Source organism: Emys orbicularis, chromosome 10, assembly GCF_028017835.1.
Source record: "Emys orbicularis isolate rEmyOrb1 chromosome 10, rEmyOrb1.hap1, whole genome shotgun sequence".
NCBI classification, from domain to species: domain Eukaryota; kingdom Metazoa; phylum Chordata; order Testudines; family Emydidae; genus Emys; species Emys orbicularis.
In genome coordinates, this window is record NC_088692.1 from 43,739,091 (window position 1) to 43,759,475 (window position 20,385).

The 20,385-nt window shown below is 43.7% G+C and overlaps 1 protein-coding gene across 1 annotated transcript in view; it reads left to right on the top strand.

Moving 5' to 3' along the window:
- Nucleotides 1-20,385, top strand: part of NPTN (neuroplastin) — a 103,595-nt gene that overhangs the window by 76,958 nt on the left and 6,252 nt on the right. The window contains exons 4-5 of the mRNA XM_065411630.1: nt 10,762-10,895; nt 13,985-14,258. Of these exons, the coding sequence (XP_065267702.1) occupies nt 10,762-10,895; nt 13,985-14,258 (408 nt within the window). The remainder of the gene's footprint in view (nt 1-10,761; nt 10,896-13,984; nt 14,259-20,385) is intronic.

A 20,385-nucleotide genomic window follows, 5' to 3' on the forward strand; every position in this document is an offset into this window, starting at 1 on the left:
TGGACTCTTTCCAATTTTTCCACATCCTTCTTGTAGTGTGGGGCCCAAAACTGGACACAGTACTCCAGATGAGGCCTCACCAATGTCGAATAAAGGGGAACGATCACGTCCCTCGATCTGCTGGCAATGCCCCTACTTATACAGCCCAAAATGCCGTTAGCCTTCTTGGCAACAAGAGCACACTGTTGACTCATATCCAGCTTCTCGTCCACTGTGACCCCTAGGTCCTTTTCTGCAGAACTGCTACCTAGCCATTTGGTCCCTAGTCTGTAGCTGTGCATGGGATTCTTCCGTCCTAAGTGCAGGACTCTGCACTTGTCCTTGTTGAACCTCATCAGGTTTCTTTTGGCCCAATCCTCTAATTTGTCTAGGTCCCTCTGTATCCGATCCCTACCCTCTAGTGTATCTACCACGCCTCCTAGTTTAGTGTCATCGGCAAACTTGCTGAGAGTGCAGTCCACTCCATCCTCCAGATCATTAATAAAGATATTAAACAAAACCGGCCCCAGGACCGACCCTTGGGGCACTCCGCTTGAAACTGGCTGCCAACTAGACATGGAGCCATTGATCACTACCCGTTGAGCCCGACGATCTAGCCAGCTTTCTATCCACCTTACAGTCCATTCATCCAGCCCACACTTCCTTAATTTGGCAGCAAGAATACTGTGGGAGACCGTATCAAAAGCTTTGCTAAAGTCAAGGAATAACACATCCACTGCTTTCCCCTCATCCACAGAGCCAGTTATCTCCTCATAGAAGGCAATTAGGTTAGTCAGGCACGACTTCCCCTTGGTGAATCCATGCTGACTGTTCCTGATCACTTTCCTCTCCTCTAAGTGTTTCATAATTGATTCCTTGAGGACCTGCTCCATGATTTTTCATGATTTTTCCAGGGACTGAGGGGAGGCTGACTGGCCTGTAGTTCCCCGGATCCTCCTTCTTCCCTTTTTTAAAGATGGGCACTACATTAGCCTTTTTCCAGTCATCCGGGACCTCCCCCGATCGCCATGAGTTTTCAAAAAATAATGGCTAATGGCTCTGCAATCTCATCCGCCAACTCCTTTAGCACCCTCAGATGCAGCGCATCCGGCCCCATGGACTTGTGCACGTCCAGTTTTTCTAAATAGTCCCGAACCACTTCTTTCTCCACAGAGGGCTGGTCACCTTCTCCCCATATTGTGCTGCCCAGTGCAGCAGTCTGGGAGCTGACCTTGTTTGTGAAGACAGAGGCAAAAAAATCATTGAGTACATTAGCTTTTTCCACATCCTCGGTCACTAGGTTGCCTCCCTCATTCAGTAAGGGGCCCACACTTTCCTTGACTTTCTTCTTGTTGCTAACATACCTGAAGAAACCCTTCTTGTTACTCTTAACATCTCTTGCTAGCTGCAACTCCAAGTGTGATTTGGCCTTCCTCATTTCACTCCTGCATGCCTGAGCAATATTTTTATACTCCTCCCTGGTCATTTGTCCAATCTTCCACTTCTTGTAAGCTTGTTTTTTGCGTTTAAGATCAGCAAGGATTTCACTGTTTAGCCAAGCTGGTCGCCTGCCATATTTACTATTCTTTCTACACATCGGGATGGTTTGTTCCTGCAACCGCAATAAGGATTCTTTAAAATACAGCCAGCTCTCCTGGTCCCCTTTGCCCTTCATGTTATTCTCCCAGGGGGTCCTGCCCATCTGTTCCCTGAGGGAGTCAAAGTCTGCTTTTCTGAAGTCCAGGGTCCGTATTCTGCTGCTCTCCTTTCTTCCTTGTGTCAGGATCCTGAACTCGACCATCTCATGGTCACTGCCTCCCAGGTTCCCATCCACTTTTGCTTCCCCTACTAATTCTTCCCTGTTTGTGAGCAGCAGGTCAAGAAAAGCTCTGCCCCTAGTTGGTTCCTCCAGCACTTGCACCAGGAAATTGTCCCCTACACTTTCCAAAAACTTCCTGGATTGTCTGTGCACCGCTGTATTGCTCTCCCAGCAGATATCAGGGTGATTAAAGTCTCCCATGAGAACCAGGGCCTGCGATCTAGCAACTTCTGCTAGTTGCCAGAAGAAAGCCTCGTCCACCTCATCCCCCTGGTCTGGTGGTCTATAGCAGACTCTGACCACGACATCACCCTTGTTGCTCACACTTCTCAACTTTATCCAGAGACACTCAGGTTTTTCTGCAGTTTCATACCGGAGCTCTGAGCAGTCATACTCCTCTCTTACATACAACGCAACTCCCCCACCTTTTCTGCCCTGCCTGTCCTTCCTGAACAGTTTATATCTATCCATGATAGTACTCCAGTCATGTGAGTTATCCCACCAAGTCTCTGTTATTCCAATCGCATCATAGTTCCCTGACTGTGCCAGGACTTCCAGTTCTCCCTGCTTGTTTCCCAGGCTTCTTGCATTTGTGTATAGGCACTTAAGATAACTCATTGATCGTCCCTCTTTCTCAGTATGAGACAGGAGTCCTCCCCTCTTGCGCTCTCCTGCTTGTGCTTCCTCCCAGGATCCCATTTCCCCACTTACCTCAGGGCTTTGGTCTCCTTCCCCCGGTGAACCTAGTTTAAAGCCCTCCTCACTAGGTTAGCCAGCCTGCTGGCGAAGATGCTCTTCCCTCTCTTCGTTAGGTGGAGCTGTCCCTGCCCAGCACTCCTCCTTCTTGGAACACCATCCCATGGTCGAAGAATCCAAAGCCTTCTCTCCGACACCACCTGCGTAGCCATTCGTTGACTTCCACGATTCAACGGTCTCTACCCAGGCCTTTTCCTTGCACAGGGAGGATGGACGAGAACACCACTTGCGCCTCAAACTCCTTTATCCTTCTTCCCAGAGCCACGTAGTCTGCAGTGATCCGCTCAAGGTCATTCTTGGCAGTATCATTGGTGCCCACGTGGAGAAGCAGGAAGGGGTAGCGATCTGAGGGCTTGATGAGTCTCGGCAGTCTTTCCGTCACATCGTGTATCCTAGCTCCTGGCAAGCAGCAGACCTCTCGGTTTTCCCGGTCGGGGCGGCAGATAGATGACTCAGTCCCCCTGAGGAGGGAGTCCCCGACCACCACCACCCTCCTCCTCCTCTTGGGAGTGGTGGTCGTGGAACCCCCATCCCTAGGACAGTGCATCTTTTGCCTTCCAATTGGTGGAGTCTCCTTCTGCTCCCTTCCCTCAGATGGGTCATCTACTCCACTCTCCGCATTAGTACCTGTAGAGAGAACATGGAAACGATTGCTCACCTGTATCTCCATTGCTGGTACATGGACGCTCCTCTTTCTCCTTCTGGAGGTCACATGCTGCCAAACTTCTTCTTCATCCGTCTGTCCCTGCTGCGCCTGCTCTGAATCTTCAGAACATTGTGGCCGTAGAAGCATCTCCTGACGTCTGTCCAGGAAATCTTCATTTTCCCTTATGCAACGCAGAGTCGATACTCGTTTCTCCAGACCTCGAACCTTCTCTTCCAATATGGAGACCAGCTTGCACTTTGTACAGACAAAGTTGCTTCTGTCCTGTGGAAGAAAGACAAACATGGCACAACCTGTGCAGGTTACAACAGCTGATAGCTCACCTTCCATATCACCTTCCTCTTAAGAGCTTCCTCAGCTGTTGCAAGAACTACTCAGAGAAACCCACAGATGAAAGCCTCAGTGAGCTCTCCCCAGGCAAACTCCCTCTGTTAGCCTCTGCTGTTCGCCGCTCAGCTGGTTCGCTGCTGACTGCCCTTATATACCAGTCAGGCCCACCTGGAACAAAGCACTCCCAATTCACACTTTTCAAACAAACAAACAAGCAAGCAATCAAGCACACGGTCAAACTGACAAACTGTCCCAGCAACAGACACTCAGATACTCACCAACACAGCCCCCCAATGCAGCACTTAGCGTACCTCCTCTCGGACAGCTCCCAGGCAAACTCCCTCTGTTAGCCTCTGCTGTTCGCCGCTCAAACGTAATTGTTAGTTACAAAATTATTATTAAGTGAAATATAATTCAAAGTAGCCCTCTTTCTTGTTGATCTGCTTACACATTATTTTAAAAAGTTCTTCAAACTGAGGAACTATTTTCCTCTTTTTTGTGATGTAGAAATAAAAATAAGATGCATAAAAGCACTTCACAAAAATTACCTCTGAGGTGTAATGAATGAGAAAGCAATTAGCCCATTTTTATGAATGGGGAAACTGAGGCAAAGCATGTGGCTTGTCCAAGATCACACAGCAAGTCAGTATCTGAGCAGGGATTACAGTGTGGCTTCTAGTCCTCTGCTTTTCAGATAAACACTGCTGCTGAAAAGCGTAAGTGAAATCTAAATCCAGTGTGAAGAGAAAAGAACTAAATTTGTGCATTTGATTTTTCCTTCCTAACTACAAAGTGGAGACTAACTGGCTAGGTGGTAGGACTGCTGAAAAGGACCTAGGGATTGTAGTGGATCACAAATTGAATGAGAGTCATCATTTAGGTGATGCAGTTCCAAAAAAGGCAAATGGGGTATATTAACCGGAGTGTCGTATGTAAGACACAGGAGGTAATTGTTTCACTCTACTTGGCATTGGTGAGGCCTCCGCTGGAGTACTGTGTCAACTGCTGGGAGTGACACTTTAGAAAAGATGTAGACAAATTGGAGAGAGTTCAGAGGAGAGCAACAAAAATGATTAAAAATGTAGAAAACCTGACTTATGAGGAAAGGTTAAAAAAAACCCAACTGGACATGTTTAGTCTTGAGAAAAGATGACTATGGGGGGACCTCTCATAACAGTCTTCAGATACGTTGAGGATGGTTAAAAAGAGCACAGTGATCAGTTGTTCTCAATGTCCAGAGAAGATAGGACAAGAAGTAAGGGACTTAATCTGTAGCAAGGGAGATTTAGGTTAGATATTAGGAAAAACTAAATTGTCCTGGAATAAGCTTTTAGGGGAGGCTGTAGAATCCCCATCACTTGTGGTGCTGTCAGGAATGGTCTAGGTTTACTGCAGTCCAGCAGGGGGCTGGACTAGATGATCGCCTGAGGTCCCTTCCAGCCCTACATTTCTATGATTCTATTGCTAAATTCCTGATCCAGGTGAACCAGTATGGTCTCTGCTGCTTAATTGCAATCCGCACAGTAAAACACAACTGCCAGTTAGCCAAGGCTCTTTGGCAGAATAATCATTGGGTTAATGTCTCAGCCATAGTTGAAAACCAGCTAGCATAGAAGGCTCTGGAATATTAATATTCCATATCATGCTCCCTTCAATAGACTGCATGCTAGAAATAGTCTTTGTCCTAGTGGAATTGTAAATTGCACATCCAGCAATAAAGTAGAATGTAGCCTTGTCACTTATGCTCTTGTTGGCCGCTCAAGGGGCTCGAGGGGACATCAAAGGTCCGTGGCCCGGTGTGCTTAGCACCAATAAAGACACCGAGGGGAGAAAGCAAGCCAAGTTTATTTCAGAGCTCTGAAATGGCACTAGGAGACCAGCATGTCTCAAATCCAGTGCAACAAATACAAACAACTTTTACCTTTTATACCCCAAACTGTTTGCATACATCTCTTTGTCTGGCTGTTCCCCCTCACCCCTCCCTTCCAGACAACTGTTACAATAAGCTCTACATAAGCTTGTGAGAAAACTTTCCCAGTTTCTGCGACCTTGAATTAGACCTCTGCAAACTAACTACCCCTCTGTTCCCTCCTCCTTATCTCTATTATTTCTGCTAGTGTGAGTAAAACTGCAGCCATCTGCTAGAAACGCTGACCAATACATTTCTGCTTCAGCCTGCTACAGAGCATGTAAAGCAGTAAACACAGAAGTAGGTGAGAGTTCACAAGATGGAGTTTGGGGGTTCAGATAGGCCCAGAGCAAGAGAGTTTCATCGACACTTTGGTCTTCCGCTCTCCCGAGTTACCTGGTAGCTATGCCTAGTGGACCCCAACACTCTCTTTGGGATAACCCAACACAAATGTCCTCTCCTTAAAGGAATATAATTATCTCCTGACTCTAGGAGAGTTTTAGGTCACCCTGCAGTTGGAGTGACTGTCCTAGAAACCCCTCTTCTGCCCCCCCCCTTCTTTTCTAACAGTTTGCTGATGCAGTAAAAGTGGGCCAGCATTAGCAGTGCTGATTTACTGCACCTTCCTCCTCTGCAAGGCTTTGCCCTGCTTTCCTCTCTGCTGATATATGGCAGTGAAAAGCTCAGTGCTGACAGATGGAGACTATGAGAGGTTGCAGTTTAAGCCGATGAATCCTGTTTCTCCTTTTCCTAATGGGAGTAATTTACAGTCACTCTCGATAATCCTGTGATGCCAGCTTTGGGACTATCACCTTGTTTCCTGCTAGCCTTTCTCTTCTGTCCCTACCTCCTGCCTGTTCTGTTCCATGAAATGGGACATAAACCCTGCATCTCACATTCTTAGTGCACAACATAGGAATGTCTCTAGGGCTCACCCTGACTGTTTGGCCTTTGCTTAATTTCCCTGTTGCTAGCTTCCAAACTAGTGGGAAGGAGGTGACATCCGAATCAGTTAGGGGGCCTGTGAATCCTCCCACATGCTCCACAGGCCCTTGCCTTTTGTCCACCCCCTTTCAGAACTCTGCTAGTAAGAACTGGTGTCCCATGCAGTAGAAAAGACTCTTGCTGAGCAAGTGCCTCGTTCCTGCTGGAGGCTCTGTGGTGTGTCCACAAGAGGAGACTGTAAGTAGACAGTGAACCTAGTTTCCCCACATGGCAGTGCAGAGCACGAAGGTATCTTTCCCTTAGCTGTTTAGAGACCCTCAACATGAAAACCCCATTTGTCTGAAAGTCTAGTGCCTATCATAGTCTCAGGTAACAGCTAGAATCACTATAAATGAGGGAGAAAAATGTTGCTAACTCCTTTATTTCTTTAGTTTGTTTTGTGCATTTGACTGTCCTTTGGATATAGTCTGTCTCATGGTTTATCATGGATAATCAGTTTTCCCATGCTGAAGAGACCACTAAATTGAAATCGGAGGTGAAAACCTCTTTACTATTTTACAGGATTGTTTTTAAACTCTGAGCTTATTGTTTAAAATGGGGATCTACCAGAAACTTCTGGAATTTTTCATATTACTCAATTTTTAAAAAAAAATTCCAGTTGCCAGTATTCTTCTATTAGAGTGTAAGCCTCTTTCAGGTTAACTCTGTGGTCCCCAAACTTTTACCTAGCGCCCTCCTTTGCCCCTGTTTGCACCCCACCCCCAGAGCCAGGAGTGGGGCCTTGACTGGGGGGGGCACAAACAGAAGTAAGGAGTCGAGGTTGTGGCCACAGCTGGGGGCAGGCATGGGGCCAGCAGTGGAAGGTTGGGTCAGCAGCCAGGACCCCGGGCGAGGAGCCAGGAGCGGAGCCCCGGGCGCAGCTTCAGCTGCCAGGACAAGGGCCAGGAGTGGAACTGGGTTGTGCGTCCGTCCATGGGGGCTAGCTAGGGACCCAGCCCCCGACCCCTGAACGTTCCTTTGCACCTCCCTAGGGGGGCCCACCCCACAGTTTGGGGACCTCTGGGTTAATCTTTACCTCTTTTAGGGATAGTATCCAGTGTCAACTGATATACTAAACTAATTCTACACAATAATAGCTATGCTCCCTTCCTGTTTGGAGGTGGCAGCATGTTCTGGTCATTCAAGAATATGGGACTGTGAGTCAGGAGCTCCTGAGATCTAACCCTGGGTCTGCCACTGAACTCACCGAGGGGCCTTGAGCAAGCCATTTGTTCGTTTTTCTCCCATTTTTTAGATAGGCAATCTTGGTAGAGCTGTCTGGCTAGTAGGATTAATGCTTGTAAAGGTTTTAAAGAGAACTACTATGTAAGTGCAAGAAACCAGGTGAATGGTTCTCTCTCTCTCTGGATGGGAGTGTTTGGTTGTGATGCTGTCCTTGCAGTGACGATCAGCTGGTTGGTTTCTTCACTTGAAGGAGATAATGGTTGGGTGTTGCAGTGGCTTCCTATTTTGTAGTTCAAAGACCTCTTCTTTTCTGACCCTACTTTTTAAGAACATAAGAATGGCCATACTGGGTCAGACCAAAGGTCATCCAGCCCAGTATCCTGTCTATTGACAGAGGCCAATGCCAGGTGCCCGAGAGGGAGTGAACCTAACAGGTAATGATCAAGTGATCTCTCTCCTGCCATCCATCTCCACCCTCTGACAAACAGAGGCTAGGGACACCATTCCTTATCCATCCTGGCTAATAGCCATTAATGGACTTAACCTCCATGAATTTATCTAGTTCTCTTTTAAACCCTGTTATATTCCTAGCCTTCACAACCTCCTCAGGCAAGAGTTCAACTTCCTTTTATTTGTTTTAAACCTGCTGCCCATTAATTTCATTTGGTGGCCCCTAGTTCTTATATTATGGGAACAAGTAAATAACTTTTCCTTATTCACTTTCTCCACACCACTCATGATTTTATATACCTCTATCATATTGCCCCTTAGTCTCTTCTTTTCCAAGCTGAAAAGTCCTAGCCTCTTTAATCTCTCTTCCTATGGGACCCGTTCCAACCCCCTAATCATTTTAGTTGCCCTTTTCTGAACTTTTTCTAATGCCAGTATATCTTTTTTGAGATGAGGAGACCACATCTGTACACAGTATTCAAGATGTGGGCGTACCATGGATTTATATAAGAGCAATAAGATATTCTCCGTCTTATTCTCTATCCCTTTTTTAATGATTCCTAACATCCTGTTTGCTTTTTTGACTGCCACTGCACACTGCGTGAACGTCTTCAGAGAACTATCCACGATAACTCCAAGATCTCTTTCCTGATTAGTTATAGCTAAATTAGCCCCCATCATATTGTATGTATAGTTGAGGTTATTTTTTCCAATGTGCATTACTTTACATTTATTCACATTAAATTTCATTTGCCAAATAAATGGAATCACTTTGTTTCTTTACCTTCCAAACAGAATTTCACTTTAGAAATGCAGCCCATTTAAATACCAGAAAATGCTGTTTGAGTGATACAATGCAAAATAACTGTCATGCTGAGATCATGAGCTGCTCATTCTGGCTGAGAAGTATTTTCACAATAAACGACGTGATGCAATTATTTGCCAGCAAAGGGCAGATTCAGCCTCTACTTATCAGTCATTTTGGAGGTCTTGTTTATTCCATTTGCTGGACTGACTTGAATAATCACATTTATCTAGCTTCCCAAACTAATTTTCAGCTGCACATGTGCTGTAATGAACACAGATTTTCTACCCTTCCTTCTGTAAGGATGACTGTCCAGTGCTCATTTGAGCAAAGTGGAGAGTGGCAAAGGAAGCTTTGGCATTGAGTGAGCCCTGGAATAATCTCCAGTGTCTGGAGTCTGTTGCTGGAGCACTTGGCTTGGATTTTGACTGGATTAACAGTTCACTGCCCAGCAATCACATAGCAGGCCACGTGTGACATAATTAGCAGGCTAGAAAGGGAATGGCTCTTAAAGGTGGTGGTCACTGCAGCACACCAACCCATCTGCTAAGTGAAGGTTCAGCTCAGGCAGTCCATTGATCCATTCTAATCTCTCAAGGTATTCTAGAGCAACAGGCTGCAGTGGCAAAACTGGCAAAGTGATGGCAACAGTATTATTTATAAACAAATGCATGCCAGCATGGTGTGTTCCGGTGGAAAGGCCCCATTCTGGGTACATAGTTCCCACGCTTATCCATGACCTCCTGTGGAATGTAGGCTTATTGGTAGGATGGATTGGAGAACCCCAAGATAAAGGAGAGATTCCAGTATCTGCAAGCCCTTCTATACTGCAGGTACCACCCCATGTGAGAGTGAGAAGTCTCTAAATCAGGGGTCGGCAACCTTTCAGAAGGGGTGTGCCGAGTCTTCATTTATTCACTCTAATTTAAGGTTTCGCGTGCCAGTAATACATTTTAACGTTTTTAGAAGGTCTCTTTCTGTAAGTCTATAATATATAACTAAACTATTGTTGTATGTAAAGTAAATAAGGTTTTTAAAATGTTTAAGAAGCTTCATTTAAAATTAATTTAAAATGCAGAGCCCCCCGGACCGGTGGCCAGGACCTGGGCAGTGTGAATGCCACTGAAAATCAGCTTGCGTGCTGCAGGCTGCCTACCCCTGCTCTAAATCATGTCTGTTTAATGGTGGTGGTTAGAATTCTCTTCACTTCTTTTTCTAAGCCCATCCCTATTATGGTGTAAAAAGTCCTCACTTGGGTGGCAGGAGCCTGAACAGCAGCCAGGTTCCTATATCTCGGTCTCAGGTCAAATCCAAGATCTTCCTTCAAGCCTTGGGAAATTTGCTTTTGAGCTACCTTGGCATGACTTGGAACTCCTGCAAATTAGAATTCAAAGAAGACTTAATCCATTCAGAATCCTCAATTATTGATGCTCCAGCAGGTGGGAGACTATTCTGAGAACTTGTAAATCTGTCCCTAAATATGAAAGCCCCTGCAGGACAACTGGAATTGATTTGTGTGTGATTCTGCTGCAGTTGAGATCAGTGGAGGAACTTCAGCCTTATAAGCCTCTTCCCTTAATAGGGAAAGGGCCTAGTCAGAAGATGATTGTTGTGACTGTAAGTAGTCCTCAACACTTTGTGTCCCATCCATTCACCCCACCCCCAGTCTTTACAGCCTGAACTTCTTAACCGGGACAGATGTGGGAGTTTATTATTTTATGTGATTTACATTTTGTAAGTTGGACTTGGCTTGGAAGGGCAGGTGCCCACTTCTTTGGGCATTTTATAATTTAAATATCTGTTCAAGCTCTCTGAGCTTGAAATAATCACTTTTGAAAGGAATGGTTTGTAAATGCAGAACTTCTGTTTGTGTTTTGTAGCTATTCCTGAGATCACTGTCCACAAGCGAAGTGAGAACAAAAATGAAGGGCAGGAGGCAGTCATGTATTGCAAGTCTGTGGGCTTCCCCCACCCCGACTGGGTGTGGCGCAAGAAGGTCAATGGAGTATTTGCGGTGAGTGAGAGCCATAATGTCAGTATGCAGGCCTGAATTAACCTGCTGTAGCTTCTGATAGGAGAAAGAACTGGAATCCTTATTTATTCCCAGTGTTGGGCACTCTAATGACTTGTAACTTCTTTGAAAAACTGATTGGGGGGGAAGAGGGAGGGGTGTCTGTTTGAATCTTTACTGAACTGGAGCTGAAATGATTTGCTTAATAATGAAATAAGTAATTCTGCTTACCTTTAAAGTTAGTAGCTGAAATATTGATAGCTTTCTAAAATGGTCTCCTTTGTGTATATCAGTGGTCCCCAACCTTTCTGTTGCAATAGCATATTCATGTTCCCAGAAGAGTGTGGCGGGCGCTGGACGACCAGCTGCCGAAATGCCGCCGAGAAGCGGCGTCATCGAGAAGTGCCGCTGTCGAAATGCCGCTGAGAAGCAGCGGCATTTCGGCGGCAACGCTTCTTGGCGGCATTTCGGCAGCTGGTTGTCTGGCAGCCGCGCTCCTCGGCGGCAGGTTGTCCGGCGGAAGCGCTCCCTTGTCAGTAGGCGGGCGCACATAAATGCCCCGGCGGGCGTCATGGCGCCAGCGGGCACCACGTTGGGGACCACTGGTCTATATCCTCCATTCCTATGCAAGCAAAGCTGCTTGTTACACTGCTGCTGGGTGTGACCACTAAGTGAACTGCCAAGAACATGGAAGGATGGTGTAATTTGCAGTGGGCAACTTGAACAGGACACATTCTGAAAGTCCCTTCCAATCTGTGTTTAATGGGCAAGAATACCAATTCCAAAAAAAAAAAAATCTCATCTGCATTTTATCATTTGCTTTCATTTTAAGCAGGTTCTCCAGATACCCTGGAAATCCAATTTTCCAATTATACCATGTAAAGAAATGACCCTTGGCATTCACATGTGTGACAGAAGCTACAGCTAAGCTTATTCACATCTATATTAGAATGCAAGATTAATGTTGATATCACTGGCTTCTTTAATTTTATGCACATTCTGTGCTATTGTAGTATAGTGCATTTTATTGCAGTGGTGGTGATAAAAGCAATAACACAAGCCATTCCATGGTGGGTAAAGCATCTCAGCCAAAACAGTGCAAAATGGTCCCGTTCTCCCATGATATCTACTAATATAGATTGATTTTCTTATTATGAAGCTGATTCATTAAGTTCACTGTGAGGGTGGCAGTAAGAGCTTTGGCAATCATATTTTCCATGTGGATACTTGTCTCTTGGGCAAAAGATTTAACAAGTGGTTGAAATTGTAGATTGTCCTGGCTTTTACACATTGCTTGTGAGTCAGAAACATGCTTATAAGTAGAGAAAATATCACGATATACCTATCATGGAATACATTTGTTCTTTTAAGTGAAAATTTCCCAACTCTCTCTTTGATGGGGAAAGCCACATTAATTATTTCTTAGGAAAACCAAAAATGGATATATCAAGTCCAAGCTGGACCTGGTGCAAGCAAATCTGATGCACCTCAATCCTAACCCACAGAGTTTCTTGTATTTCCAGGCCTGGGTCCCTTTCCCCCACAACTCTACCCTGGCACCTTTGACCTTAACCTGCAGTTCTTCCAGTGTTTGCAGATTCCGCAGCTGACTTTGCAATGGGGACAGAGTCCCCCTATGGGCTAGATTGAGACAATACTCACTTTGCTTGTGACCTAAGGGCTAGTCTAAAGCGGCAGTGCTTTAACGTGCCTAGTGTGGTCGCGGCGCAGCGCTGGGAGAGAGCTCTCCCAGTGCTCTTAAAAAAAACCACCTCCACGCTTTACAGCTTTACAGCGTTGAAACTTGCTGTGCTCAGGGGTGTGTTTTTTCACACCCCTGAGCGAGAAAGTTGCAGCACTGTAAATTGCCAGTGTAGACAAGCCCTCAGTCGCACATGAACTCAACTCTCTGAAGTAAAAGGCCCATTTCCAAGATGTTGTAATTTTAAGAAACAGCCTTGAATGTGAAAGGGTGAGATCTTTCATCCCTGAAACTGAGAGTGGGCTTATGTATACTACCCTTATTTGGAAATTACTTAGAGAATCTGTGTGCTGTGCATTGACTTCAGTTGAATTTGAACCAAAGTAATAGGGTCCATAAATTTGTAAAGTTAGGTGGAAGAATGATACCCAGCAATTGCATCATAGAATAAAAACTCTTTTACATAGTCCAGTCTTATGAGTCCAGACATCCAGCTGGGCTACTCTCAGAAGTGACTTGATAAAAATGGCATGGAAAAAATTTGCAGCCTCACATGACTTTCAGATCAAAATGTGTTTTACCTGCTAGCCCTGCAAATATACCTTCACATCATCAGTAGTAATTTCTGAAGTTTAGCTCCATCTGTGCAAGCTTATTGCTTAGAGTTGACGATTGGGACTTGACAATTCCACTGATACACAAGCCAGAAAAGCATTCTGTTTACATGATCATGGCTGTGTTGGTGTTGCATGTCTGACAGTAGTAAAAAGGAGTGAAAAAAAGGTAAATTTTGTCATTGCAATGAGCAAGTCTGCTGATTTAAGGTGCCATTTTTATATTCCTTTCAGAGCAGAACTGCATTTTAAGAGACTGGAGACTGACTTTAGCTTTGTAAATATTTTGGAGCTTTTTAAGACTGAACGCTTAAACATTAGACTGTTGAACAGTCTGAAGTAACCAGCCTCTTCGCTTTTACAAGAATCTCTTTAAATTTTCCCACCTTGCACAGTAACTGAATGGAAACTGTATGTCTACACTGCAATGGGTGTGGGGGGGGGGGGAGGGGGGAGGGGGTGGACACCTGCGACAGTGAGTCTCACTGACTGAGGCTCGCATTATAAGGGCTAAAATAGCAGTGTGGATGTTCCCTCTGGAGCCTGGGCTCTGAGACCCCTCCACCTCACCAGATTTCAGGGTCTGGGCTGCAGTCCGAGCAAGAATGTCTACACTGCTATTTTTAACCCTGTAGCACGAGAATGAGTCAGTTGACCTGAGCTCCGAGACTTGCTGCCACAGGTTTTTCTTTGCAGTGTAGACATACCCTAACAGCTTATCACCTGGGCTTACTCAAAGTTCCCATCCCCCTCTGTTCCCTTTCTACTTTTTACAGGAAATCAACAACTCCTCTGGCCGATTCTTCATTACAAATAAAGACAATTACACTGAGCTGAGTATCACAAACCTCCAGATAAGTGAGGATCCCGGCGAGTATGAGTGCAATGCAACCAATCCAATTGGCTCTGCCTCTGCCACCACCATCCTGCGAGTGCGCAGCCACTTGGCCCCTCTCTGGCCCTTCTTGGGGATATTGGCAGAGATTATCATCCTTATTGTTATCATAGTGGTTTATGAGAAGAGGAAGCGGCCAGATGAAGTCCCAGACGGTAAGAGTGTTCTCAGAGCCACTTGTAAAACTTATGGAACCAGGTCATTGAGAGAAAATAAGCACCACAGTCCAAGAAGAGTTCTCAGAAGTTCTCATTTCAGCAGCTGTTCTCTCTCCAACTATTAGGCCCTTCACAGTAGCTCTGCAGAATCTGTACATTAATTCCTAGCTTTGCTTATCCCTGATTCCTCATGCTATAGTTGGACAGTTATTACTGGATCTTTGAAACATTCATTGTAAAACTGGTAGTGGTTCCATGGTTCCATCTCTCTTCCCTGCTATAGCTCTTAGATCTGACACTTAGTCATGCAGCATAGGAGAATAAACTGACGACCGCCCCCCCCCACCCCCCCCGAGTCCCTCTTAATGTGTCCTCCTAAATCTGGCAAGCTGTGTTGGATTGAGCAACATTCAGGGATAGGTTTTCATGTCACATTAAAGGGATCTTAATTTTGACTTCAAATGATCATAGGGAGACAATGATTTCATTGTTCTTATAGTCCTTCATCAGTTATTTGATATTTAAATAAGACTCTGGTCTCGTAATACGTGTTTTGCATCCTGGTCTCTGCTGAAAGCATCAGTAATGTTTTTAACTGTGTGTTTTATGTAATTGAGGTTACATAATGTAATTAAGGAATGTTGTGGAGATTTTAGTCTAGCTGTATCCATTGGGTTAAATTCCAAGTTGAAAGGAGCTAGGTTATCTGCCTTCCATGCTGGTGGTAGGATTCATTAGTTAATGTGTGTACAGTGTTTAGAAAAAGTAGAGTTTTTTTTATTTTATCCTTATTTGAGCTCTTTGCACTATATCTTCCTCTCTTTAAGGAAGAGGGACAGTTTCAGAGGAGAAACTGGTTTATGAAAGAGACAGATTGGTGAACAGACTTTAACGTAACAACTAGTTGCTTACAATGTTGTCTGTCAAAAGCCTACCTAAGGAGTCCTAGTGAGGAACTTATTGCTCACTATAAGGATGTGATGTTTTCAAGTAATGGATCAGGTGAAGTGGGTGCAGCAGGCAGTGACCATATCCATATCATAATTCACTATCATTTTATAATACTGGAGAATCCTTCTCGTGTATCAGACAGGTACCACAGTGCTCCAGTGTACCATAGCTTATGCAACAATAACTACTGTAGCTGAGGCAGTACGACAGATTGATTATTCAGTGGTCTTCAAACATTCACCTATTGGGATGAAAATTTCTGAGCCCAACGGTGAACTTCTTTGCAAAGTTTGAGCGAAAATAGCTCTACCATTTCTGAGTAATACCTTGGAGAACAGAAAGTCTTCATTAAAAAGAATTTTTTTGATAAACAGCCTCATATCAAAACAGCAGAGGCTTGTAAGTTTCAATCTGACATGGAGCAATGCATACCCTGGGTTCTGAGAAAATCTGCTTTGGTTCAGCGAAGTTATGTGAATGTAAAAAATGCCTACAAAGCATGCACAGAGACTTTGTCCCTAGGTGCATTTCTAACAAGCTCAGCAAAGTGGTGCACAGTGATGCATACTCACTGTAGTGATGGGTGGCAGTATAAAACTCTAAACTAGTCCCAAGGTGGCTCTCAACCAGCCCACAAAACTGTACATGTGTGCTGATAAACTTTTAATTTTTAAAAAAACGTCTCCTCTTTACTAGTCTTTTTCTTTGTTTACAAACCCCTCTTTGCTTAGCAGAATATGCACTAGGCTGGGAGCCAGAATAGCCTGTGTTATAGTACCACCTTTTCCATTGGTGGCTCTTCAGAATTCATTGCACTTTTCTACCCTTTATCTAGTGAGGGCTGATCAGAGGTTACAGCAGAATCTTAACACTTGCAATTTGTCATGGAAAACAGTCCTTACTAAGGAGCAGTGCATGGACTTATTCCAGAGGAAACTGGTGTTCATTTGGTCAAGTTCCAAGCATTTGTAATGACATTATCTTAAACTCATTAAGTGTGCACCTAAAATGATGTATGTGTCAACAGTTAAGTATAGTGAATTTAGGCTCCCATGAAGTGTTCTCATTTGGTTTGGCCACTCTTCTCAAATCCCCAAGATCATCTCCTCCAGTAGACATTCTGGTAATGATAAGCCAAAGAGTTGAGATAACTGAATTTGCTTGTTTTGTTTGCTATTCTGAAGGCAACTAAGCTCAAGGCCCTCAAGATGCTTCTCTTCTCCTCCCTCTTACCACTTCCTTTTCTAGGGGAGGAAATAAAATGTAAATGTCTCCATGTGTGTGCCATTAAGGTTACCTAGATAAAGGAAATCCATGAGCTTGAAATCCACTCAACTTCAAAAACAGTTAGTTCTGGGTCAGACGTGTGTCCTGGAGTCCCCTGGCTATTCCTGTGCTTTTACAATTGCACCATAAAGTTTTTCTCTGCTGCTACTGTGGAAAAGCCCCTCACAAGCAGGGGAAAGTGACTGTACAGACAGTGCTGTCAAATGCATGATAAAGAAAATGAAAAATCTGGAGAAGTCACTGATCATTGAGCTTTCAGTTATATTAAGCAAAACATTCCAAGGAGAAGCAATTTTTAAACTGACTGCTCCTTTGAACACTAAAGTCATGAAATGCCAAAGTTAAGGGTGAACATTAACTGTGCCTTTGTGTGTGCCATTTGCATTGAACTTTCAATTACATCTAAAATCCATGTAGTACTATTCTCCTCTCTACGCATCAGTCTATGGAAGTGCTAAACAGTGAGCTGTATGTAACCTGCTAAAGAAGAAGTTAATATTAACCCGTGTGTACCATATGCCAGAGCATTGTGTAGCATTTCATTAATGCATCTTGTTCTAAATAACACTAATTATATTAAAAGCTGGAAACACAACTGTGATCCATAATCTTCACTGGCTATCAGTTAACTTCCTTAGGGCTGTTTTAAGGTGTTCATTTTGATCTATGAAGTCCTAAATGACTTGGTTCCTGGCTATCTCTCCCCATGTAATACTACTGCAGCTGTAATCAGTGGAGGTGCTTAAGCTATCTATCAGTCCTTCCTGGCTTACCGAAGAGGAGGATTAGTGGCACGGGGTCCTCAGTGACGGCCTTTGACTCTGGGATGTACTCTCACCCCAAGATCTACCAAAAATCTTTCCACAGACTCTACAAGCTACCTCCTTCTTGAGCTTTGGCTATTTTATTCCAGGGTGAAGTGACTGTAGTCACGTTCCTAACAGAGATTTTGCTGTGGAGTGACAAGTAGGAGAGGCAGTCAGGAGAACACTTGAATGGAGTGACATGGCCACTTGTGTCTTAATTTGAGAGCTGTATGCTCATAGGTCACCAAGATCTATCCAGATAGTTTAGTCTGCTCCAGGCTACCTACTTTAGCTTATCAAGTGGCTGCTAGTAATAAACAGTCTGAGTGACTCAGCACACAGCATTTTCATCTATAGCCTAACCTTCTGATATACTCTATCCCAGTTCAGAGTCCCCTGAAGGTAGGCTTTGGTGGAGGAGGGGAGATCTGTGTCCAGCCTCCTCTTCTTTTAAAGATCCCCAAGGCTTTTTAGTAACCTGATGGACTGTCTCTGTAAGAAGATCTCAGGAATGTGAATTTCTCTCCATAATATATCTCTGCGACTGAATGCAAATGAGACCTCTCATAATCTTTATCAGGGAGAAAGAAACATCTTTTTTTTTTTTTCTCCGCTAGAATATTTCCAGTTACATAGAAACTCAACAGTGCCAAATTCCAGCAACTTTCTTTTTATAAGGCACAAACCCTGCCAAACAGCTGGAGCAGGATTACTTCAATGTCTTGAATGCTCCTACTACTTCAAAAGGGGTATATCATAAACTCCCTCCCTCTCATTACCCCCAGCCCAATGTCATCTTTCAGAAATCAGCATCCTCTTCCCAGACCATAGGAGTAAAAGAGTGTACTTGATATTTAGTTCTTCAGAGGCCTGGAAAGTTATGCCACATTCTGTATCTTAAGAGTCTAAACCAGCTTGTGAAACAGCATACATTCAAGATCCCTCAGCTCAACCCTGACTCTGATGGACAAGGAATAGGGGCGGGGAGTATCATTGCTGAAAAGGATGATTTGGTGCTCTTCCCCAGACTGGCTACTTGATAAACAAGGAAGACTCACCCCATAGCCTATATTGGTGTTGCCAGGATGCACACACATGTAGGTGTGTTGCTGGCATAAAAACACACAAAACTCACTACAGTCTTTAACTCTGGCATTTCCTGACTTGAGTTCCTGTCTATTCAGCCTCAGTGCTGCATGAACATAGCATTTAGCATTTAATTTAATCATGTCTCCCATTCCAAGGAAAAGGGGAAGAGAGTAGTGTAAAGCTCCTTTGTTAATATTTCTTTACTGACATACTCATGTTGTTCACCTTTTTGCTGCTGCTGTGTAGCAGAAAGAGGAAAACCAGTCTCTGAATCCAGTGAAAACTGTATTCCCAACTGGAAATGTGAATACAGTGTCTGAGTTCTTACAATTTTTGCTGTAGTGCCTTGTTGATTAGGGGTATCCTTTCGCATCCCACAATAAGAGATTCTTTCAGTAAACACTTCAGGAGGGAGAGACTGTGCTTGATCCCCTTCATAATTTTTAAAGAAAAACCTGACCTTGCTTCCCCCATGACCCACCAATGCATTTCTTTTTGCAAATAGCTGTCAGGGTTCCTAGGCTCTCATACAGTAGTTGAATAGTGTGCAGCTTTCAACATCAGGAGCTGCTGAAAAGTCACATATCAAGTCCAGGCCCAGAGTGCTGACCCTTCACTGCATGTATGACCAAAAGTTTTCAGTGAGGCAGTGCTGATTCATTTTGCCCAGTACATATGTTGGTTGGTGGGCATTTTACAATGAAAGGAGGCAAATAGCTCTCTGGTAGTTTAAGCTGCTTAATTTTTTGAAACTGTAATGACAGTCATAGAAATCAGCCATTGTGACCTCTGGAATATTTTAAAGGCTTTTAAATGAAGAAAGTTCTTTTACTTTTTAAGAGGGTGTGTTCTTGGGTAAGTAGAAAGTAAAAACTCCTTGGTTACATTCCTACAGAAGAATGTAGCAAGTGAACAGTTTTTACTTCCAAATCCATTTTCTACATACTCTTTAGTTTAAAGCCATGAAATAACTTAGTTATTATAACATGTGCCTTCTCTTTCTTCCCTTTTCATTTGTCAGCTTAATCAGAAGTAAACTATTTCCATAAATATTTCTGCTCCAGCGGTGCAGCAGTTGCATTCCATTACCCCACATTTTTTCTAATACTTATTTTTCTTGCTTTTCTATGCTACTGCTATTACTGTAAGTAGTAATTTAAAGAACAAATATGTTTATTTCACTAAAATGGTTTATCTTGTTACAATTTTTTAAAATTTTCTACTACCCTTCATCTTTCTCCCCCACACTTAACCTCACCAAGGAGAGCAAACTGTCCGACACAAACTGTAAGAATGCATAGGAGTTAACTATACCTGCACTGAGGATTACTGTAGCATAGTGACAGCCAAATCGCATCACTTCTCAGGTGGCTTTGCCCTTTAGCTCTGTATAGGTTTGTTAGATGCTATTGTAGGAACAGAATTCATTATATGCCTGATTTGACCACTGTTGGCCATATGTTTTGTTATAAATCTATATTTATGACTACATTTCATTTCAGATTGATTGCTTTTTTGGTACATGAACTCTTCACTAATATGCACGTTTTATGCAGCCCATGAGTCCCTTATCCCATTTTCCTACTGGTCATGCAGCATGATAAAAAAATAGCATTAAAACAATTCCTGTTGCAAACTTGGGACTTAGTGGCTGTAAATGTTGCCTCTAAATCTTCGTGTATAACAAAAGGCCTTGACAGTTAATAAGAAGGGTTTTAACTCGCATCTCTTCTAAAGCTTGCATATCTCCAGAAAATTACTAGTTTTTAAGAACACAATATCATCCTGCATTTTGGAAGTCATCAAATCATCCTGAATACTGATCATGCTTTTTGGGAATCTGAAGAATAAAATACAAAAACTTAATATTGGATAAATAAAGTCTAAAACTTTTCTCAATGATAAGTTCTCTCGGAAGTAGAATGTTCAAATTTTTCATCAGATTGTTTTGATTTTATTTCTCTTCCTGGAAAGGCAAAATATTAAACCAG